This window comes from Notothenia coriiceps, unplaced genomic scaffold (assembly GCF_000735185.1).
Source record: "Notothenia coriiceps isolate Sejong01 unplaced genomic scaffold, NC01 NC01_scaffold00026095, whole genome shotgun sequence".
In the NCBI taxonomy this organism is placed as follows: domain Eukaryota; kingdom Metazoa; phylum Chordata; class Actinopteri; order Perciformes; family Nototheniidae; genus Notothenia; species Notothenia coriiceps.
Window position 1 is genome coordinate 344754 of NW_011358796.1, and position 25003 is coordinate 369756.

The window sequence follows — 25003 nt, forward strand, 5'->3', positions numbered from 1 at the left end:
ACCTCATCGGATGTTTTTAGTTGCTATAGAATTTTTCGGTCCTTAGGTTTAATAGAAGCCGCCAGTTACGCTGACTAAAGCTACTCTCGTCCAGTGAAATGTAAATCCATTTTTATTTCGTCCGTCTGTATTGTCGTTCTTATACATGTAAAATTGGTTATTTTATCCTGAACAGGTGTGGTAAGTTTACATTAGGTACATTTAATGGTTGGGTTATTTTTCGAATCTAAACAATAAACAAATGGCAACCAAGAAACCAGTCGGCAATTGATCATGTTCTTATATATCGGATTTGAACGTTTTGGTACAGTTCTTCTTGGTCGCGTCTTCTTTTGATTTATGTCAGTTAGATTTGAATTTTCAAATTGTTGACCCTTCCAGTGGTCAGGGACTGTACGGTTGTAGAGGCGCTCGAGGACCTGGGAAGAAAGTTTGTCGCTTCGGTCTACCTTAGGTTTTTCTTTTCCGTCATCGCAGACGTCCGGGCGTCTTTGCACAGTTTGCAAAATATGTCACATTTATATAATGACTATTACAGAGTCAACATTTTGAGAAAAAGGCCTTTAAAGTTTTCTCTTCTCTGGAATCCATCGATCTGATTGATTATTAGTGGAGCAAATGATCAAAATACTGCGGAGGGAAGATATTTTCGTTTGGATTACTGCACTCACGGGAAACACCGTCTATTGTTCCTGTTGTGACGTTAAATTACTCCGTTCTCCGCTTGTTGCCGTCACAAGCTTCACACCTGTATTTATCATCTGAATTTGCCGAAACAAGTTTAATATTCTGAAAGCCAAGACTTGTTTATTTGAAATCAGATGAAAACAAACTGTAACGGACCCTGCCGTGTTATCTATGATTACTATATGCCTTACATTCATAATTTCAGCGGGAGGGAGGGGGAGCGGCGCTGTGGAAGAGCAGAGCAGTGAGAGGCGAGCTGTGGTCTTCCCTTTACAAGCTTAAAAAATGCGTGTAGCTACTGAGATTGAATATATATAACAATAACAAAATATACACAGCTAGATCAGATCGCGTTTTAGATGCGACTTTAGAGTAGAGGGGAATTATTGAAACGGGATTTGTAGTGTTCCGCGCCGCGATAAGTGTGTGTTTGTGTATTCTTGCGTTTGTGTGTATTGTGTTTGTTTCCCGGGGAAAACACTCACGAGAAACACCGGCTGTTGTTATGCCTGCAGTGACGTTAAATTACTCCGTTCTCCGCTTGTAATTATGCCGTTACAAGCTTCAAATTTGTAGGCCTATTTATCATCTGAATTTGCCGAAACAAGTTTAATATTCTGAAAGCCAAGAATTTGCTTAGGTATATTTGAAATCAGATAAAAACAAACTACGGATCCTGCCGTGTTATCTATGATTACTGTACCTTACATTCATAATTTCAGCGGGAGGGAGGGGGAGCGGCGCTGAGGAACAGCAGAGTGGCGAGTGAGAGCTGTCATCTTGCCTTTACAAGCTTCAAACATGCCTGTAGCTAGTGAGATTGAATAACAATCAAAAATAACAAAATATACACAGCTAGATCAGTTCGCGTTTTAGATGCGACTTTAGAGTAGAGGGGAATTATTGAAAAGGGATTTGTACGCGGCATCTGCTGCTGCGAAAATGTGGGGCAGCGCTGAAAAGTGGGGGGGCCAATGGCCCCCCCCCGCTTCCGGCGCCCTTGACTCCAATTATACGTTTTTTGCCAAATTTGAAGGAATTCCCTGAAGATATCGCCTCACCAGAACGAGACAGATGTGAGGTGACAGTGACTGTGACCTTTCACTCCAAAATCGAATCAGTTCATCCTTTGTTCCAAATGGACGGACAAAGAAACCCAAAAACATAAAGCAACCTTGGCTACTTCCAGCGCGGATGCATAAACAAGTTTAACTAGTAGGCTACTGATGCAAATATAGTTTTGACAAAATACAAAAACACATTTTATTATATTAAATTATAACATTACAATAATGAATTAGTATCTAAAAAATAATAACGTGCCTTACAATAAAGTATCAACATATTGAGAAGCTTATTTTGAAATGCTAAGTTATTATTTAGAAGTTTCTGATTACATTGACGTTATTTTTCCCATCACATAGACTGAAATGGGCTTCCATACACATGTTATCTCTGCAACTCGCTGATAACCTAACATGGAGACAAGCCTTGCCGCGCTCCTCTATTGTACCAGCAGGCGTTTCTGTGCTAAAGGTGAGCGAATGAGGGTGTGTCAAGTTTTTGGTAACATAGAACAACATTACAATTCCGGTACAATGTAGGTTTCTCTAAAGTGACGCAGCACTTTTAAATACTCCGCATAATGCGAGTACGGCAGCAAAGATAAAAGGGAAATGAGCTTCTCACATATAGAAAATAATAAAAATACTTTAGTTGTGTAGACAGTGACGAAGTCTCACCATGGGAAAAGGTCGTCTTAAGGTCCGCGTGCATCCTCTCCGCATTGCGGTGACTAGAAAGCTGCTCGCGCTCATTTCAAGTTTGAGTGTTGAAGTCGTAAATCTTCTGCTTTTTACACAGGAGGAATCCCAGACTTTACAGACAGCTGCCTCTCTGAAAGCTGGAAGGACTTCAGTAAAAGTTACAATATGGCTGCTGCTGCTGGGTCGCTTCAGGTGATTGGCTCAGAAACGTTAACAGCTCGCGAGCTCAAACCACTCCTTCCCTTCCTCTTCCTCCTTTGAATTTAAGGAATGTATCCGCTGTGCACAAATGTAAAATAAGTGAGAACTTAATTACAAGGCATAGTAGATACATTCAAAATGATGGATGCTAGTGAATTGTCCGACCGGCCCACTTCGGTACCGGCCGACCGGGAAAACTCCCGGTATTCCCAATGGCCAGTCCGCCCTTGACACCAGCTAAAAGGACTTTCCTTGAACTGGCAACCCAATTGTTGTCCTTAGTGACCCTCATTGATATACTGGATATGACATCAATAAAGTACTTTAGAATGATCAATAAAGCTTTTGGTTATTAGCTCTTTATTAGGAACTGTTACGTGTTCTCCACCTTACACCACATAACTGATCTGAAATCTGTGTAAACTAAGTAACAAGCTAGAATTGAGTCTTGAAACAGAATGTATGTAAACACTTTTTATTGTATGACTTTGTCTATGAAAAGATGTGAACTCACTGATTTACAATTACCTACCCCACAATATATAAATATTCTTGTATATTAAAGGATCAGCCATATTTAATAAACCATTGGCCATCCTTATAGTAGTATATTATTTACTGTTCCCCAATAATTCCGGTTTATACTAGTAATATTTTATTTTATAAAAAGTACAGTATTGTTCATATTTGATTTTAACAGTTAATGTTTTTACGTACTGTTAATTTTATTTTTAATTACTTATATAATGTAACTGAATTTGTTTAATTACATTTATAAAACCATTTATATTTCCATCTTTAATCTAATTTTAAATAAGAAATTGTCGCTATATTATTCTTTGTACATTTAACTGATTAGAAATAGGCAAATACTTTTAAACCTAACAGTTGATCTGCGTATTCCCTGAGCATTACAATAAACAGTAAGTAAGTAGAAAAAGAAAAAGAGAATTCCCCTCCACTCTCCTGTTTCACAAAACAGAAAAGTAATTCAACACCAGAGAGAAAATATAAACAACTCAGTAAAATACATTTATTGACAAAAAAAGTTGTCTTAATCCGTTCTTTTAATTTTACACACAAAAATATCAAAATACTTTACAGGGCTTTTCATCTGAATATTGTCAAATTAGTTTTGATCAATTCTCTCAAACAAATACACTATACAATGACAACATGCTTGTCCTTTTTAAAAGTCAGTGCTCATTTAATTTATTTTTCTTTTAAGGGAACAATGCATTTAAAATGATGCATAGTTATTACTTGGTATTTAGCAACACATTTGAGAGACCTCGCTGCATTTCATGCAATTCATATCCCGACAGGAAACTCGCTCTCCATCAAACCTCTTTCAGAGCCAAGTGCTTAAATGTTGATACACATAAAAGATACACAGTACGACATTCAGAACATGGATTATCTTGGTTACCCATACTTCAAAGCTTAAAAGAATGAATGTGTTTTAACACAAACATATTAAAGTATACCACTCGTATTCCAACAAAATTGAAAAAGGTATTAAAAAACGATTTACGATTGGGCCCAAAGCGCCCCAGTGCAACATGAGAAAGAAACGGCTTCAGAAACCCAGCACCGCTCTGCAGTCCGTCTCCTGGACATGCTCGTGTGTGTCTGGACTCGTAAGGACAAACTCAGTAAATTCTCTCAGTCAAACCTCAGAGCTCCCGCTTTGGAGTCGTGTCAATGCGTTGGCTCATGTCTTCATCCACGGAACCAACATTCTCCTTCTGTCGTTGCTACAGTATTTATCACAGACCCGTGAGCTGCTTGGACTTCCTCTCTGACATCTACATTAGCTGCTAACAAAAGAATCTAGCACTCAAGTTACATCACATGTATGGGAGATCATGTTCAAGATTGCAAACAGAAAATATTTAATAAAGGTCTATGACAATATTGTTAAAGAACACAGGAGGAAACATGATTAAATAGTCCCTTACTTTGTGAAGAGCCTTTGTTAGTAAAGGTGAGCCAAACAGAGGCATCGTAGGATAAAGTGGAGTGGAAGGAAAGACAAGCTTATCTCTACGTTAGCTTAACGGCTACACTATGTATGACACACCGCTGTGACGGCACTTTAATAATAGTTTACCTCTCGGCCGTCTCCTATGACACACTGTGCAGGCTTTCCTGTCAGACTTCTTCGAAGCACAAACAACTAAAGAACATCAGATCTGAACACAAAAAAGTACAATAGAAAATGATTTGACACTTTAGTTACTCACTATACGGTTATTCACACATTTTTAAATCATCAGTCAGCTATCAAAAGTATAAATGGGTTTAGGAAGAGTATTTTCACTTCAGTAATGAACCCCACCGTGTACCCCAGATAAAAAGCACTATCAAAGAAAGACGACAACAGAGTGAGCCTGGACTCGTGGTGTCTCTGTACATCTAGCATCATTAAGGCATTATCTATCCAGTATTGCTAAAAGAACATCTAGTTGGTGAATATCATTAAGGGTTATGTATGGAAGTAACAGATAGAACGGACACTGCAGGAGGAGGAGTGCAAAATACTCACATGGAAAACCTGTCTGTCCCTAGTGGCCAATCAGTATCCTTAATAAAGGTTCTGTGATGATGTCGGATTTGCTCTGTTAGCTGCTAACATGCAAAGTGCACAGTTGTTCAGGAAAAACTGTTAATTTCTTACTTACAAGTTCCAAATGTTTGTTTTTTTCTGCTTAATCTCGATAGCAACTGGAAAGAAATAAAAGTCTTTAGAAACTCTTTTTGAATAAAATCTGGTGCTCTTGTGGACAATATCATGGCTTCTGTGCCATGTTCACATTTACATACCAAGGTTTTTGGTGCTTTCTTTAGACCCAGTGAAGGCTATAGCGGTAATGACTCAGCACACAATTTGGAATTGGAAAATGGGTGGCAGAAAGATCTGAGGTAATAACTAGCTTCATGTTGAAATTCCACTAACAACACATTGGAAATGACAGTATATTTATCGTTAACATAATAAGTGCCTGCAACATATAGGAGATCTGGATGGGGGTGAACATAAAGGGAAGGCGAAATATCAAGGAAGACATTGAGGTTGCAGGAAGAGGCAGTGTGACTCGCTGACCGAGTGGAAACGTGGAGGAAAATGGTGAATGGTCAGGAAAGAGTTCACACTTCAACCAGAAAGCCTGAACACAACCCCTGCAGGGCGGAGCAGGGGGGGGCTCTGCCCTTCAGAAGCAGCCGCGTTGGGCTAGCTAAGTAATTAGTGCAATTTAACAAGAGACCACTGTACTCTCTGAAAGCTGCCTACACAAAAACCTATGAGAAGAACCTCTGATATAAAGAACTCCAAAACACCAAAAAACGTTAAAGTCCATCCTGGTATACATTCATAAAAGAGGGTGTAAGAGCAAGATGACAGAGAGGGAAAGATGTTCAGAGGTCAGGGACCTCAGTCCTTCTTCTGCTTCATTTGAGCTGCTCCTGTGGAATCATCACCCGTTCTTGTCTCCACCCTTCTCTCCTGCAGCCTGAGGACACACACACACACACACACACACACACACACACACACACACACACACACACACACACACACACACACACACACACACACACACACAATACTGCTATCATTTTTAAAGCTGCAACTGTGAGGCTGCATCACATGATACGCATTACAGGTAGTTTGTTACAATTACAAATTACCTGTAAAAATATCAATATCTAATGCAACGGCGATAAATACAAGTGAAAAGAGATATCAATGATATGTTTATTACGTCAGTGTATTATGTAAGACAACAGAACAATGTGTCCTTAGAAAAGAAGAAGCCAAGATATTTAGGATCAGAAATGTGTCCTCTGCACAGAAATGTTATTGATAGGAAAACCTGCCTTTCATTTAGCACATTCAGGCTGTCTCTACACACATAGAGCTTAACCTGCTAAATAAAATAATAATAACAAATGAACCACAGATACTGATACATCGTAATACATCGGAAGGGTAATTCGAAAAAATGTGTAATCTAATAACTTAACCCGTTACTCCCCAAGCCGTTACTCACCCCGGACTTGTGCAGTGCCTTGTCCTGCAGGCCGAACAGGCTTCCTGCCGGGCCGCCCTGCAGGGGGGGCGCTGAGGACAGCAGGCTGGGAGACTGGGAGTACAGGGGGGAGTTTGGGGTGGAGGTGAGGGCCCCCGTCAGGGTGAGGCGCTGCAGCTCCCTTTGCCTCTGCTGCTGCAGCATCTGGCACACCATCACCTGCTGCTCCTGTGAGGAGGGGGGGGGGGCACAGACATGTTCAGTAAACCACGGAACTGAAAGGTGTTGTATCAGAGATTCTATTTTTGCATCATTTCAAGTGTTTCTTCTCTTGGCCAATAGTCAGGTTTCCATCTAAATGTATTGATTTTTTTTTACATATTTAAAAAAACATAAAATGTAGATTAATGCTTGTTTTCATCAGCTACTGTTATAATATTATAAAGAGTTTTTCATCAAAATAAGCTGAAGGTGGCACTACTTCTACAGTGGGAAAACTTTAAAAGAACGAAAGTAATTCAAAGGTCATTCAAAGAGCGCCAGGCAACCAACAGTCAAAAACAAAGAAGAAATTGTGTCTGGGCAGATTCAGTGGAGCAGAAGCTTCAGTGCACGTTGAAGACACGTGCATGATGTACCTAATCATTTATCAGCTATTAGTTATTTATGGTTGTTTTCACTGAGGGTCTATGGGCAATTAAAAATGTACAACACAAAGAGGTGAAAGGAAACACAGCCAATATCAGTTTCAAAGCGTGTTATTATCTATGTTGTACCCGCTTCCCTTATTGTCTATCATATACGTGTAAATCAAAAAAGCCCAAACCCCCCAGTCACCACAACAGCTCTACATCAACATGTTTCTCAGCTTCTGATTGGCTGCAGAATCTACCAAAGGTTTACCAGTTAGCATGTCAAATAGAAACACTCATGGTTTCCTGTTGTTGGCACACATTGACTCATACCATCATCGGCCTGTGAGTCACAACTACTGCACAAAGTTACCTCAATATTCATCTGTAGAGCAAACGCTATGCATCTCTCACATCTTACTCATTTATAAACTTAATATTCATCAATTATGCCTCTTATTCTAAGTGTCATGAGAGGAAGGAAGTTGCAGATCACTGCTGTTCAATCAAATAAAAGATTTTTTTTGATCCTGGTAAATTCTTGAAACTTATTTGGTGGATTTAAACAAGGTTACAATTTACATCAATCAAGGAAGTGTAACATATTCACTTCCTGCTTGAGCCAGCATACAGTTAGCAAATGTGCTTTCTGCCATTTTGTCTTCCTGAGTGGTTTGTGAATCAAATATGAACAGAATCAAGAAAACAAGGCGATCCTATGAGAAAATATACATAGTGAAAACAGAGGAGAGAGTGTGTGTGTGATTACAGGAGTGAAGTTCTGTGAGGTGAGGAAGTGCTGGAGCTGCTGCTGCTGCTGCTGCTGCTGCTCCAGGAGAAGCTGCTTCTGCTGCTCCGACAGGAGGGAAGACCTGGAACACACACACAGACACACGGTCACATGACACACCAGAATCTGCACCCACACGCCTCACTATTATAGGATTATCACTGACATGATGTCAATGCCTTGCTATTAAACAACACAAATTCATTTTGAACAAAGGCTGGGCACATACGGGCTGGAGCTCTTGGGCAGCTGGAAGCCCTGGGCCAGAGCCTGGGGGGTGAGCGGGGGGGGCTGGGGGCGCAGAGCAGGGAGCGTGGGGGCGTTCTGCACGGGAGACTGGATCACGCCGTTCAGACTGCCCAGCACGCCGTTCATGTTCAGCTGAGGACTTCCTGCCAGGGAGGACACGAGCCCGCCCACCACGGGCTGACTGATGGCCCCCGAGCTGTCGCTCATGCCGCGACTGAAGCCATTGAGCAGGGGCTGGCCGAAAGAGGCGGGGCTCTGCTGGGGGGGCGGAGTGCTCTGGAAGGAGAGGGAGGAGCTGCTGCGGGACGGACTGCCAGAGTGGAGCTCCTGGAACACACAGGACAAAATCACTGTAGCCATTTTAATGTGCATTATTACATGGCATTAGTTGAATACTCGATTCCGACATTTCAAAAGCTAATATGACGATAGTACGGACCGTTTTTAAAGCACTATAATGACCTTTGCTAAGGAGGATCAAAAGAGAGAAAGGAAGTAAACACTAACGGGAACACAGAATGGGCTCTGTGGTGTTTAAGGACTTGTTAGTGGAAAATAAACTGTGAACAGACTCGGAAAGTCACAGGAAAACATCGATCGGATCGCCATTGGTGTGCAGTGGAACAGAGTTTTATTTTCTTAGTGGAAGCAAAAGGATAATTTTGAAGTCAATAAAATAATTTCAACTAATAATGGGAGTCAGGAGGTGCCAGAGCAAATAGGAAGGCAGTCTATCTAGTGCCAAGGAGCAATTTGGTGTTCGGCGCCTTGCTCAAGGGCACCGCGGCAGTACCCAGGAGGAGAACTGGCACCTCTCCAGCTACCAGTCCACACTGCGTATGTTGGTCTTATCGGGATGGGCAGCCCTTCAGTAGACTGCGCTACAGACCCCTGATTCTGCATTACACCCCTCCTAGTGTTAGGCAGCGTGCAGCCGTTCTGTACTGCGCCATGGGAGCAGTGTAGGGGTGGGGGCTTTGCTCAGGAGCACCCCGATTCACCCCGGTTCAAGTCTCTCCGGGACTTGAACCGGGAACCTTTCCGTTTCTAAGCCAAGTCCTTGATCTACTGCCGCCCTAACATTTACATTTTACACTAACAAATAATTTGAAATCTAGGTAGTAGTAGCATTATTAAATGATTTAACTTATTAACAGAACTTGACTGCAAAACAGCGGCTGGCATACACAACTAGCTCAGTGATGCTTGTGATTGATGAAAGACTAGTAGTCATGGCTGATGTCGCTTGTTCTTTCTTCCCGGGAAAGTGTCCTGCGACTGCCCATGTTTATCCTACTACTTCATTTCAAAGTTAAAGGGCCGGCAGGGTTTCAAAAGTCTCTCTATATTAGAGAAACAAGTAGAGAGAATGGCAGACCTAAACCTAGAAAGTGTTATGCAATTTGAAACTACATTTGATAAATGTGGATGTAGCCACAGTTTATAGTGAAATCAAAAAGGTATGGTTTAACCCACAAACTCTTGTTGCAAGGAGGTTGAAGTGGGAAAATGTACTGGTTTGATACATGTTGTGTGGTGTGTTGCAGGTCAGAGGTCCTCACCTCAGACGAGGTAACAAAGGAGGTGTCATTCAGGAAGCAGCTTTTGGACAGAGGACTCTTGTTGGTGCTCAGGGGGTCTGAGGAGGAGAGAGGCACAAACACAGGGTGATACTACTATATCAAACGTTTTTATTTGGATGGTAAATGCTCTACATGTAGCATTTAACATCTGCAAATCAATGTATCTTCAGTCTGTGTCCTTTCTGTGTACATGGCCATGTCAAAATGTGTTTTATTTTTGTGCTGTCAGGCTTAATTTCAGAGACAATATGCTGCATTAATTTATGGCACTGAGGGAAATGAGTTTACTCAACAAAACCAGCAGAGAGGAGCCAATTTCAGACAGACACTCAGTTACAGCCATTTTGAGTTCACAGTAGGTTGTTTGGTCAGTTCTAATGAGCGTCATCGATATCATGCAGCAGGACCTTATACATTACATTGCATTTAGCTGACGCTTTTATCCAAAGCGACTTACAATAAGTGCATTCGACCAAGAAGATACAAACTTGAGGAAAACAGAATCATATAAGTACATCAGGTTTCAGAGAGCCAAACATTTCAAGTGCTACTCAACTGGCTTTAGATAAACCAGTCCTTTATTAGTATATAAGTGCTTTGTTAGTAATTCTATCGCTCAAAGTGGAGTCTAAAGAGATGAGTTTTCAGTCTGCGCCGGAAGATGTGTAGGCTTTCTGCTGTCCTGATGTCAATGGGGAGCTCATTCCACCATTTTGGAGCATGAAGAACAGGGTTCCTGACCGCCTCGCTGCATTAAATTCTGCTTATTACACCGCTAATAACAAAATCAATCAATCAACAATCAAATTATTGCATTACTTTTGCTTTACTGCCCCGTAACTGTCTGTTCAGTCTTTAACACTACTACCTGAGCACTTACTTCCTGTCTGTCTTCTTCTGCTGATTTCTCTGTCATCCTGCTATCTGTGGCTTTAACCTATTTCTTACTCATTTTTCTTTTCTCCAGTGGGGACAGTTTAGCCAGCATGAATCCAAACTTTCGTGATCTCTTGAAAAATAAAAAATAAATATTTAAAATGTTTTCCTTGCTGTATTATGATGGAGGAAAACGTATGTATTTCTTTGGCCATCGCTGATGGTAAATCCACCAGACATCTTTCTGTGGACTGATATGACTGCACAAAGTCGCTTTATTAGAAATTCCTTATCAGCAATGTGCTGTTGTAAAAGAGCAGACTGCCAAATGTCGAAATTGACAAATCAGAATTGAATATTTATGTAAAACTGCTGAATGCAGATGATGAGGGAGGAACATTCTGAAGAAATCTGATTAAAAACACAGAGTTTACTAGATACCATCACAGCAAGAGTGTGTCCTAAGGTTTGGACATAAATGTGGGTGGAGAAGATGAAGAATCAGACCTTGGGTGGATGACAGGAAGTGGACCTGGGCAGAGTGCATGGAGCCGTGGGCGGAGTGGATGTGTGGAGGGAAGGAGATGGCCAGCTCCGTGTTGAGCAGCTGTAGGCGCTCCTTCTTGGCCGTCAGGCTGAGGATCTGATCCTGCAGCCGCTGGTTCTCCTGCTGCAGCGAGTGCAGCGACTGGAGCATCTCCACGACTACAGGAGAGGAGCAGGGGGGGAGAGGCGATATCACACACAAACTGCATTTCCATTCCATTATTTCACTGTAGTTTGGAGTAGGTTGTGATGCAGAGAAGAAGACTCCAAATGGTGTGTCTACAACTTTGAGCTTTATTTTTTAAATAGAGCCCAGAGCATGTACAATGATTGGATATGATGCCGCAAAATATATTTTTGAAGTATCTAAGGTCTTGATTTACTGCTCAATACAAACTAATTAGTGTTAGAATATATAATATATATATAAAAATGACTCATACCACAGACATCTTGAGGATTCAATACAAATATTATTACACACTTAAGAGTTGCTTTATTTTAAAATACTATGTTATGGTGAACCTGCATTAAATGCAATACTTCTTAAACGAAAAGTCCACCATGTTTCAATAAGATATGTTCACTTGAGAAATAGACTTGTTCAATGTGGAATACAGTGCGGACATGAACTGGTGATCCCTGGAGCTGTATCTGGTGTTCCTTCACAGCAGTGCCATCAGAGCGGGGAATTCAATCCCTTGCTGTTAATGCTAAATGGATTTTCTCTGGAGCTGTGGGTGCAGTGTGCCCTGCATCGCTGACTGAAGGAACACACAGGCTGCTCCCTCATTTCTGCAACAGCAGTTAACACTCTGAACACTTTAGAGTGAACTCTCCCTGGAGCCCAGAGATGTGAGGAAGGTGTTTAAGGTGGAGGGAATGGAAGATGGTAACATAGAAAGGCCAAGTCTGAGCTTAGGAGAGGAAACATTAGTAAGAAAGAACGAAAATGTGTTGAAATAAAAAGAAAATAAAAAGATAATGACAGCACAGGGTGGAGAAAGACAAAGGTCAAGAGAAAGCAAAACATAGTTATCACATTCAAATGTTATTTATCTGCTTTCTATCAACAAATACTGTGGGAATAATTAGTCACGAAGGTTTTTACAAACTGATATGGATCATAGAAATATTTGTTATCGTATTATTTTGTTCTCCTACCTCAACTGTATAAAAGTGGTTTAGCAGTATATCACATTCAATATTATTTGTTTATTGTCTTTTCTTTCATTTGCTTACTAAGTTTGCACTAGGATGTGTATTTTCTATATTATCATCATGAGACAACAGTCATTTGTATTCCCTATGAGGACTTCAGGTGATCTTTACCTGAAGTCCTGTAGGTGATTCCTTTTATGCCACGCTCTCTTTTTATAAGACTCTGGGGAAAGCCTCCGTAAACACAAAGCTAACATGATAATACGCTGTGTTGTATTACTCCTCATATAAAGAAACTAAGCAGTTACAGCTGTGTTGTATATTGTTGCAGCATGCTGTCTCTTGCTGTGCTATCTTTTGTTTCTAACAGCGTCTAGAAGCACATCTATCATCTGCAAATAGCACCAGGTCATTCTCACAAGAGAACTGCACAGTGAGTGCAGGTAAAGACAATCATGTGCACACTATGGAGGGTATTCTGCACCGTGTTTGGCACTTATATTTTTATATATAAATGTATTTTTTAAATCTATAAATAACAGATCTATTGCACATCTGTCTCCTCCTCTGTTGCCCTCCCAGAGGGTTTTCCCTTTTTTCCTCTTGGTGTTGCTTTTCTAGTTTAGTCTTGTACGCTGCGACAGAGGGTGTGTAACCACTGTAGAGCCTCCTGAAACAAATCTGTAATTTGTGATAGTGGAGTGTGTAAATACGATGTGATTGATTGAACTGAGGAGGAAAGTATCAGTTTTTTTTACAAAAATAGAACTCATCTAGTGACCCTGAGTTTTATCTTGGTACCAATGCTGTTCACTCACTGTTGACTCCCATCTCTCCGTTGCTGTGTTTCTCCAGCAGCAGCTCGATGTGAGAGCTGGCGAGGGGGATGTTCTCAAGGCGGGCTCTGACTGCGGCCCCCAGCCCGTCCCTCTGCTCAAACAGGAGAGGAAGACAGCTCATAGGAGACCTGGGGGGGGCTGGGGGGGGAGGAGGATTAAACCAACAAGGAGTAACGGCCCGTCTACACTAAAAAAAAGGCATAAAAAAATCTTGAAGCTGGGCGTGTCTGAAGCTTGGCGATTTTTTGCAAGCAACGCGACCAACAACCAATCACATGAATCTCCCGCCCCCGATATAGAAAGCAATAGCAATGTTAAAACGAAGTAAACTGGATATAAACTCTCCAAACAGGCGAAAAAACCTACCAGTTTCACCCACTGTCTCTGCCACCCTCCATGCCTGGTTCCTCCGGTTTGTATCCCGGTAAATAGTTCTGGTTGTAAAGAACCGGGTGATTTGCAACCGTAATATCTCGTTTAGAATATGAGGAAATGAACTGCGGTCTGGCTCTCCCAGCTTGCACGCGGTTTGATTGGCTAGCGCTTGCACTGGCGGGATTTGCATAAACGGGATTTGATTGGCTGATGCCAAGCATCGAGCCTCAAAAGTTGAACATTGTTCAACTTTTGATGCCGATAGATGCTCGTGATGCTTGCAAAGCCATGCCATGCTCCCCACAATGCAGTTCGGCGAAGATTAAAAATCTTCTACGTCACCCCATTCAAGTGAATGGGCGAAGCGTTGAAAGCGTTTTTCGATGCCTGTAGTGTAGACGGGCCGTTAGAAGTCATCGCTGGGAAATTACCAACAAGGCCCCATGGCTGGGGTTAATATCTCTGTCTAGTCACTTTGATAATAACTAGCTGTTAGTTTTCTTATGCTGGTAACAGAAATAGAAACTCGTCTGATTAAAGGATAATCATCCAAATATTTGTCAATAATGAGTGATAATGGATGACTGTCCTGCTGACTCATTTTCTGCAGGAGTGTTACAGCATGTATCGTACAAGAATCAACATTAAAATAGCTATAACGATGAAATGAGACTCACTGTGAGGAAAGACTCTCTCTGGGCGAGTTCCCCTGACACGGGAAACGACCGTCATCAAGGTCGGACTCTGAGAACGGGACAAAGAGTTATTACTTTTATTGTAATTCTAATAAAACGTGGTGACAGCGCTGATGATGCACAACATGTTCCAACACGAAATGCCTAATAACCCCCCAAAACACTTAGTCAGCATGTAGGCAAACTAACAATGTGTAGATAGCTTTATAGAACAACCATTCAATGACACAGTTTATTGATAATCAGTTTGAAATATATGGTATGGACAGAACCTTATTCTCTCTCAAACAGAAGCCAAATGTCCTTCACCAATTCTAATATTGACTTTCATCAGTTCATTAACAAATAATATGCATTAATAGAATAAAAAACATACTTTCAAGGTATTTTGTAATCTTTAAAAATGTGATTGTATAACTGTATATCTACTATTTATTTTTATTTTTTGGTATTTTCTTATTATTTCAGTCCCTATACATGACTTTCGTAAACAATTTTTTAAAATATATTTTGAAACTTATTTATAATAAAGTTTGTAGTTATAAAAAAATACATAAATGAGGAGGGATTTTTTGTATAAGTTTTCTGCCTTCCATCTTGACTAACTTTGTTTTCTTGTACCTTAACTGTAGGTGTATACAGTAAATAAATATTGATTTAAAAAAGGATTGTCAGATTCTGTCTCAGAGGGTGTTTTCTTGTAGAAGCTTTTCTGAAAATAGCTTCAGTTTCCTTAACAAATGCAAATAAATGTGTGTTTGTGTCACCTGGCAGTGAGGTCTGGGCTTGGGTCAGTAGTGGTGGCAGAGTGGGGGGGGTGGAGAGACAGCTGGAGAACGGCTGGGTGGAGCTCAGGCTGTAGGAGGTGCTGGAACCTGGAGGGACCTGGAGACAGAGAACATCAACATCTGAAATCTGGAAAGGATGTTGGTAAAAAAAAGAAGGCTTTTCTTTGTAACACTGAGACACGGGTCATCACATCTCATCACAGTTATTTGGGCCTCCTTAGAGTGTCAGAGAGTCTTTTAAATATAGCTTCAGCACTAACAAGCACACATATTAAGATATTTGATAAGGATTATTTAAAATGTGTTACACCTGAACACATTTCTTCATGGTAAAAATGGAGATGCAGATATATATAGAAATGTATAACAGTACTTATACTGGGTACAGAGACCCCCCCCTCCCCGCTGTAATACCTGTGTGTTTGACACAGCGTTGACTGATGGAAGGGACATTGAGGAGATGTGAGATGTGAGGAGTCCTGAGGAGAAAGGGGTGCTACACATGCCCCCCCCCAGGGACAACGAGGGGTAACAAACCCCTCCACCCAGGGAGAGAGGGGTACTGCAGACACCCCCGCCCAGTGTGAGGGGGTCCTTGAGGCTGGAGTAGATGCCTGAGGGAATCAGAAAGATAAAATGAGGTAAAACAAAGGTGTTTTTGACTTTCTTATCTCAGAATTGCCAAAATAAATAACAAACATGGTACTGAGTCTGTAAGTGTGCACGGGAAATCAATGTGTAAGTATGACAGGAAATCTAGCACACACACAAACCACAATCGAGGACAATGTTGTGAATTTCAAAACCCTGTGTATGAAAAACATAGTAACAGTATCATTGTGTTATTATAAAACACTGAGGTTCTGATGCACAGATAGGCTGCTGCTCTGATGCTGACATGGAACATGTGTAATGGAAACATTTCAACACTGTTTCTGTAACACACACAGGAAGCTTGAGGGCTACCACACACCCCCCCCCCCACAGAGACTCACCGGAGCTGAGAAGAGAGTTGCCACGGCTCGTGGAAAAAACGCCGGCAGAGGAGGAGAACGAAGAAGAAGAAGAGACGGCTGTGGGAGGCAGCGTGGAGGGGAAGGCGGGGTGAGGGAGGGAGGACTGGCTCGGGTAGAGCGGGGAGGTTAAGGCTGGAGGAGGAAGAGGAGGAGGAGGCGCTGTGTGGTGATGGTGGTGGTGATGCTCCTCCTCCCTCCTCTCCCGGTTCTTGCTGCCCCGCGGCCGCCCCGGCCCGTGGCTGCTCTTTTTGTTGCCGCGGTGCCTGCGCTCTCTGGGCTGCTGCGGGGGCGGGGCTTTGTCCTCTGGCACCGCCTCCTCCAGGATGGGCGGTGTGCTCAGCTTACTCAGAGACTTGGAGGGCTTGTAGTCCCCGGACGAGGAGATCTTCCGGATCTTGCTACTGCTGCCCAGCCCAGAGGAAGAGGTGATGCGCATGATGGAGCCGAAGGTGGAGATGGTGACCTTGTTCTCGAAGGGGCTGGAGTTGTTCTCCGACCGGTCGTGACCCTGTGACCCCGCCATTGGGCCGTCAGCTGGAGTGAGAGCTGGTGGCTTGTGGTATTTACTGTCCTCCTCCTCCTCTACCTCCTCGTCTTTGCCCTCCTCCTTTTTATCGTCCTCCTCCTCCTCCTCCTGCACCGCTGGTCTCCGGTGGCGCTCCTTACGCTCCTCCCCACTGTGCTCGTCCCCCCCGTGGTCATGGTCCCGCTCCAGGCGGGAGGATGATGAGAACGGATGGAAGTCCTGAGCGGAAGACAGGGAGCCACCTCCAGGAGAAACACAGAGTTTTAGTCACATTTAAAGAACCTCACTGCTAAAACATGTTTATGTTTGATCTTGGAGACAGTAAGCATCTGAAATGTGGAAAGGATACTTATTGGTTAAAAGCCCTTCACCCTTCACTTTGAGCGAATAATGCTGCGTTCACACCGGACGCGATGCGAATATTCACTCAAGTTTCACAGCGGCTTGCAGTTTGTTTTATCGCGTCATTCAAAACAGACATACCGTTGACGCGCTGCGCCGTTGACGGACAGTTGAGGTTGTTTACACTTCCATGCAAGATCGTTTTGGTTATTTCTGTCCTTGACTATGGAGGATATAACAAATATTGCTGCTTTGTACCTTCTGTGGAAGTCCTACAAACGTAGCAACAAACGCCGTCGTGTCTGAGTTCTTATTCTCCTCCAAGCCAGCTCCTTTTTGTTGCGGTCCCGGTAGATATATACGACATTGTATCGTAAATCTCCGGGAACCCGCTCACAGCCACAACGATCATCTCTTCCATCTTTACAACTGATCAACAGCAGGACGTCAGAGAGAATCCCAACGCTGATTGGCTTTTGCGAGAACACGTCACGTGAATTTGACGCTCGAGTTGAAAAAATGTAACTCTCGCGTTTGACGCGGCCCCCTTCAATCGCGTGATTCGTGCCTCGTCCACCGCTTCATGCGCGCCGTCGGAGCTAATTCGCGTCTGTCTGCGTCTCTGCATTGACTTAACATGTAATCGCGCTGCCCCCAAAAATCGTATAGCGGTGTGAACGCAGCATAAGATGCTGGTTAATAAGTCAAGCAAGCACACATCTTTTATTTCCAGAAAAACTCCATCTGACAATTTCCATGCACAAAAACCTATAGAACACACTACAGGAAACAGAAAAGCACAAAAGTAGAATAGGGCCTCTTTAATAGTATTCAATATTACTGATGAACTTCTTGGATTATGACAACAATTCAAACCAAAAAGTGCCATTTGCAGGGTTAAAACGATCAAAACAGCCATTTATTTTAAATAAGTAAATTGGTAATTTTATAAATACTGAATAAATATTTGAATTGATAAAATGTCAGAAGATGGTAATGAATGCATTAGTTTCCAGAGGCAAAGGTGATGCAAACAAAGTGTTGGTTTTGTTCAACAATCTGATGCAAAACAGTAAGAAATGTGTGAAAAGAAGATTTTCACGTCATAAAGACTTATCAACTATCTGGTTCATCAATTATCCGTGAATTCATTATTTATTTTACTCATTGAATCGGACCTACTGTACATGTAATCCTGTATGACTGCAACTCACTACTTCCGTGATTGATACATCTGCTATGAACATTATTCTGATTGATTGTCGTACCTGTGTTGAAGGGGCTGGAGGAGCAGGAGGAGGAGGAGCAGCTCTTGCCGATGCTTCCCGTCTTCTTGCTGCGGTGAACGTGACTGTGTGAGCTCAGCTTCTTACACTTTCCCTCACTGTCCTTGGTGCTGTGGTGATTGGAGGATATCTGGAGAGAACACACAGGTCATTAGAGATGTTCAAAGTGCCTGGCGTGTCATCCTGTGTTTGGCCTTCGTACCTTTTCTATAGAGCAGCTGGTCACGGAGGAGCCCAGGCTGTCAGAGGACTTCTTGTGGCGCTCTTTCTGATGCATCTTGTCCTTATGACTCTGAAAACACAGAAATACACAGGGCTCAGGAGTTAAACTATTACATGTGAACATGCACTTACAAACAATTACCAGGGCCGAAATTGGTGGTATACCAATAAGTATAACTATTTTTTTTTCTTTTAACAAATTAAGCCAACTTTCTTAAATGTTAATGGTGTTTAAATAAATCAGTCAGACAAGAACTGCATCTGTAAACTAGCTGGAACTGTTCATTCATTTATAATACTTTCTATTTGGTCATTATCCAATTTCATAATTTAAAATAATTTGAGTAGCTCTTCATGCTTTTATTTTGAATCCAGCTTTGGGCACCGGGTGAAGAGGTATTTCATGGTTCACAAGGTGTAGGCGGGAGTGGGTACCAGATTTTGTATTATTATTTTTATCTTGATAATGATTGAAATCTTTTTAAAATTCAAACCAGAAACCTTCTGATCAAAGAAAGTGTCAACATAGCTACAAAATGTGAAATCTGACCAGATATTCATTTCCAAACATTGGTACTAAACACGTTAGCCATCATCCCTAGTGCTAACCTTCCTCTGTCGGTGGTGATGGTGTTTGTCCTGGGGTGGAGAGCTTGAGCGCCCCCTGGAATGACTGAAGGAGCTGCTTGTGTTTTCACTGGAGCGCAACTTCTTCTGCTGTAAGAAAACAAACAAAAACTGTGATTTGTCTCGAGACCTAAAAATCTGCTGGGCGCTTTGAACGCTGTTTCCCTAACTGTCGGCCGAGCTAATCAGAATTGTTGTAAAACATGGGAGAAATCTACCCAGCTATAGAGGCTGATTTAAGTCAAATGTATGAAACAACATTAGATTGCTTATATGCACAACAAATGTATGTTAATTGATCACTGTTGTGCCTGTGTTGGATACAAATGACTTTGGCAGGACAGATACATCAGTCACAAGCCAGATAGAAGAAGTGAGCCTGTTTGACACATAGTAGCATCACTAGGGATTTTCTCCATTCACACATGCACTACATTCATAAATTTATGGCTGCCACCCCTAAAACTCAACTGAAAGAACACCGGACGTACGCTGCCGGACCTGATCCATCAGCATAGTTTTTCAGTATCTCATGATGTAAAGAAATACATTTCATGAAAATAGGTTCAGATTTTGTCAAATGATCTGCACACTGCACATCCATCTTCTCCCGCTTGTCCGGAGTCAGGTTGTGGAGGAAGCAGTTCCAGCAGAGGGCCGCAAACTACCTTTTCCCTGGCCACATCAACCAGCTCTGACTGGGGGATTCCAAGGCGCTCCCAGGCCCACGTAGAGATGTAATCACTCCACCTGGTCCTGGGTCTGCCCCTCTTTCATCTCCCTGCAGGACGTCCCAGGAACACCCCCCTAGGGAGGCCACCAGGTGGCATCCTTATCAGGTGCCCAAGCTACCTCAAGTGGCTCCTTCATACGCGAAGGAGCAGCTGTTCTACTCCGAGTCCCTCCCGGATGACTGAACTTCTCACCTTATCCATAACGGTACGTCCACACGGCAGCGTGTGTTGAAGCTTGCCGGTGGGCTTGTCTGGCGCGCGACCAACAACCAATCACATTAATCCCCCGCCCCGGACACACAAACACGCAGTTTGGTTGGCTAGCGCTTGTACTGGTGTATTATTTGATTGGCTGATGCTTCCGTCGAAGCTTGAAAAGTAAAACTTTTCTCTACTTTTGAAGCGAGCAAAAATGCAGTTCGGCAAAGCCTGATGTAACCCCATTCAAAGTGAATGTGAAGCATCTCCGTTGAAGCATGCAACGCTGCCGTGTGGACCGGCCGTAAGGGAGACGCCAGCCACCCTCTGTAGGAAACCCATTTTGGTCGCTTGTATTCGGGATCCCGTTCTTTCAGTCATGACCAATCCTTCATGACAATGGGAGAGAGTAGGAACAAAGATGGACCGGTAGATAGAGCTCTGCCTTCTGGCTCAGCTCTCTCTTTGGTGAAGCTCCCGCTGCTCCGAATCGTTGAACTCCTTCACTTGGGGTAAGGACTCATTCCCTACACGCAGTGGACAGTCCATCGGTTTCCTGCTGATTGTTTTTGTTTACTAGCCAATTAACTGCTCCAATATGGCAGACGCAGACGAAAAGAAAAAGTGTCTGCATTTCCATATTTATGTTAAGTTTCACTTTATCTTAAAAAAGTGAAAACAACATGCCAACTGTTATTCAAAGGCTTTATGGGATTGAGGTAAAAAAACGAACCCTGAGTTGCTCCCGATGGCCAACGGTGTGTGAATGTGTGTGAATGTTAGCTTCCTAGAACAAGAGGCACTGCTCTGTATGAATGAGGTGTGAAAGGGTGAATGATGATATGTAGTATGTAAAGCGCTTTGAGGGATTGTAAAGACTGGATAAAGCGCTATATAAGTACAGTCCATTTACCATAAAATATATATTAACATATATTTACTGATAATTAGCATTATTCAAACTTCACAGTGCATTAAAGGAGGGTTCTGGCTAAGGACCTTTATCTCTGATGTGTGTTACTGTTACTTTATTTTTAGATGTTTTGTGCAGCCTTTAGACTGTTTTCCATCTCACCATTTTGTTGTAGTGGTGCTTGCAGTAGCCACAATATTTCACGTTGTCAGCTTCTGGGCCTTCCTCCTCACACAGCAGACCTGCCATCTGAGCACTGAACACAGGGAGGCACAGGGTGAGTGACATGCACATGCACATGCGCGCGCGTGCGCACACACACACACACACACACACACACACACACACACACACACACACACACACACACACACACACACACACACACACACACACACACACACACACACACACACACACACACACACACACACACACACACACACACACACACACACACACACACACACACAACACCCACCACCACACACACACACACACACACACACACACACACACACACACACACACACACGCACGACGACATGTCGCCTGAGTCACCTCGGCAAGACAGATTGAATCAAATGTCAGTTCTGTCTACACATATATGTACAATCTTCAAGGCTGGATGTTATCCTGGTGTTTTGACAGGAATCAGTTAAAAAGGGAAACAAAAAGGAATCTAAAGAGATATGGAGGTAGAATGGAAAAGAAGTGCAAACACAGTGAGTGAGACTGTAGTTTCTGATGATTGGTGGCTTCTTTATTTTTAAACTAACTTCATCAGCATACAAGCCAAATCAATCATGTGTATCTAAAACAGATGTATTGTCATGTTCCAAAAGAACATCATGTCTCAGTTAAAGCACACTGCCTTGCTTATTTAGTTTTTCGAGGAACACACTGTCTGTGGACATAAGAAAGGCAAGCTCTTGCAGAATGTTTGTAAAGTAAATAAAAAATAAATCCTTAGTTTTAATCATTGGTCTAAACATGATTTTATGGACTTTTATTTATTTTCAACATTTCATTGTTGGCTGCATGTTAGAATGGAAGGTGCTTTATAAACAAAGCTAAGTTGAGTTGACGTTAAAATGTATTATATTCCTGGAAGATATTGGCGTCAGTTAGTCATGACGTTGAATGAGGCAGGAATGAGTCCTTAAACCGGGAAATGAGTTAGCATTTTGTCACTTCGGGTTCCCTCCCCTCAAAGTCAAGTTTTTTAAACCTGTTTTGGGTTACATGCCTGATATAAAATCTGTGTGAAGACAAGCTTAAGAGAATTTCACGTTTTAATTTACAATATAAAACACGTCCGTAAATATTCTAAACTTCTATGTGTCTAAAAGACGGCTGTTGCTAACAAGTGTCTGAATGAGACTGCTAAACGTCACCACGCTGATATTAACCGCCTTTAGCTTATCGGTGGTGATGTGCGCCCACGCTGATTTAGTTCCTTTATAGCCTAACGTAAGCTTTTTACTTTTAGTGCTTGCATTTACGCCTCAAAAATCATAAAGTGGTGTTTATATGTACAGATTATCCTGCTGAACCAAACGTGTTAGTAGTCATAAACATGTGTTTGCCACAGATCTTATTTCCCTACAATGTTCCAAAAAGCAATGGACAAATCCCATTGCTTTTTATCGAGGGAGTTCTTGTGACGCTAACTTCTAGTTTGGCATTATAAATTCGTCATCAGGATCAAGTTATTTTCAGAAAAAATATCACCATATTGTGGACAATAATTTCCATGTAAGCATGAACCCAGCTTCAGACTGACCAGGTGACGTGGAAGGCCTGCCTGCAGCCCTGCCTGTTGCACGTCATGCAGGCTCCGCACGCCGCCTTGCTCTCCCTGCCGTGGTCCTCACAGATGTAGCAGGTCTGGTGAAGCGCCAAAGATGGAGAAATTAGGAGGTGTAGGAACAGATACATTTAACTTATTCATAGTTTTAATAACAGGTGCTACTGTAGATGAAAAACGCTTGTTCACGCCCTTGCAGATTCGTGCAGAAAAGTACTCAGTGTTACCAGGTCAAACTCATACATGTTATATGACCATTAAAGTGAACCATTGTGGTCGTAGTGAGGGGAAGTGAAACACTCTTTAATGTGAGTCCAGCAGCAGCTACACTGTAAAACATTAGGAAGTTTTTCTTGTCCGACAACAGATGGGGATTTCAAACAGAACACAGTTTGCCGCCTTGTGCAGCAAAACTGTCGACCAGATGTTTGGGGATGTTGTGAAGAAAGATCGCCGACGCTGAGGAGCATGTGTGAGCTTTTTATATCATGATGCTTTTAATATCCACATTCCTGTCACCCACATTCCTTATCATTTTCTTCTATTTTTGATGAATTAGGTGTAGAACCATGCATGATATTGGAAATAAAGGATTCAGTGATGCAGAATCAGAATTCCTTTAGTCCCACAGCAGGGACAGTTACAGTGTTACAGCAAAAGCGGCAAAGCAGGTAAACAAAGGCGTAAAAAAAAAGAAGTAAAGTAATAAAAAGGACAAAATAAGTACATTACCATTTTTAAATGTGTAGCAGCAGTAAAAAAAGAAAAAGGGACATAAGTAGCATTTTAAGGTGTTGAAGCATTACAATCAGTACTCGAGTTTCATCCCCCCTGAAATAAAAACGGTCAAAATCATCCCCACTTCTAAACTGCCACCCCCCCTTTCCATACCTTATGTCATTTTATCAATGAACGTGGCACTGGTATTACTGCTATTTCAACATTAATTTTGCGCATATTGAGTAAAATACTGTGGGCGAGGGAGCACGCCCGCATGCAATGACATTTTTACCAAGCCAATGACACTATGCTATGCAAGAGCCCTAGAGGGCACCAGGAGGACAACGCGATCTGAGGGACTTCATATTTAAAAAGACTAAAAATAACATTTCAGGTAAGTCAAGAGTCAGTAATCTTAGTCATTACTCATTACTTTAGTCACCAAAGGTGGAATCTATGGACATTAGCAGCAATAACAACTTAGTTTAGAGTTTAACTACCTTTTTCTCTCGTGTTAGCTAGCTGGTAAGACTCAAAACTGTTGATGAAATGATACCACCAGCACAAGAAGAGCTGAAACCCCTCCTTCAAGCAGTGAACACTCTGGTCATCTCCACAGCTGAGTGTGAACGTGGGTTTAGTCAGATGAACATTTTAACCACAACTAGAAGCTCCCTAGAGGTACTCCCGTTAATCACGTTTAAAAAAGTTGAAACTAAATTCCCCCACTCCCCTTATTTTTTTTACACAATATTTACCTTAGATACCTGTTTAAGAACATCCATTTGTCAGGAGTAAATAATAATTCTACCTAAGTCGACTAATATAGATTATATTTATTTTATCCAAAAATCTTATAACTTAATACTCACATTAAAAAGTTTTTTTCGCTCAATGACCATGTAGCTAGTTATTGACCATGATTTCCCATTAACACATAGATATAATTAATGTAGTAATTACATTGTTTAATTGGTGAGACTTTTGTTACTCCTTTTATTTAATCTTTTTAACTACGGCAGTAAGTAAAATAACGTCAGTTTATGTTTATAAAATACAAATGTGTAGTTCGACATGAAAAAAAGTTTGTCCGTAATTCACGTTTAACTTTACAAAAGTTTATACTTTATATGAATTTTCCTTAATTATGTCTATTACTGTTTTACCTGGTTTATAACAGTTACCGACGGAAGAGGTGAGAGGGGGGTAGAGTATCTTTGAAGGAAAGTTTCTAAGTAATTTAGTTACAGAAACCAAGGTTAAAAAAGAGCGAGAACGAAGCCTACAATGATTCGTTACCGAAACTCGGTTGAGAAACTGTATATGGAGACCCAGATTGAACAAGTCACCTCCCGGTTAGTGTGAACTCACTTTTCGTTCCGAACTG

At 41.9% G+C, this 25003-nt stretch overlaps 2 protein-coding genes across 2 annotated transcripts in view; both read right to left on the reverse strand.

The window, feature by feature from the left end:
* The window catches only part of LOC104956493 (small G protein signaling modulator 3-like), an 8645-nt gene extending 3985 nt beyond the window's left edge, over nt 1–4660 (reverse strand). Inside the window, exon 1 of the mRNA XM_010783973.1 lies at nt 4616–4660. Coding sequence (XP_010782275.1) covers nt 4616–4660 — 45 coding nt within the window. The remainder of the gene's footprint in view (nt 1–4615) is intronic.
* Nucleotides 3666–23027, reverse strand: LOC104956494 (MLLT6, PHD finger containing). The gene is made up of 16 exons (XM_010783976.1): nt 22873–23027; nt 21249–21342; nt 19224–19331; nt 18595–18684; nt 18375–18522; nt 16218–17006; nt 15637–15836; nt 15202–15319; nt 14417–14483; nt 13344–13492; nt 11326–11523; nt 9922–9998; nt 8340–8686; nt 8090–8192; nt 6710–6916; nt 3666–6169 (listed from the first exon to the last, which is right to left on the reverse strand). Exons 1-16 carry the CDS (start codon nt 23025–23027, stop codon nt 6134–6136), a joined length of 2886 nt encoding a protein of 961 aa, XP_010782278.1. The 3' UTR covers nt 3666–6133.
* Nucleotides 23028–25003: the final 1976 nt, after the last annotated feature.

What these genes read in the sequence shown, in the direction of transcription:
- LOC104956494 (XM_010783976.1), bottom strand. Translation starts at nt 23,027, where the DNA reads ATGTATCTGTTCCTACACCTCCTAATTTCTCCATCTTTGGCGCTTCAC. An exon ending in ACGCTGTGTCAAACACACAG is followed by an intron (nt 15,320 to 15,636) that starts GTATTACAGCGG and finishes CTCTGTCTCCAG; the next exon opens with GTCCCTCCAGGTTCCAGCAC. An exon ending in CCTCACAGAACTTCACTCCT is followed by an intron (nt 6,917 to 8,089) that starts GTAATCACACAC and finishes CCCTCCTCACAG; the next exon opens with GAGCAGCAGGTGATGGTGTG.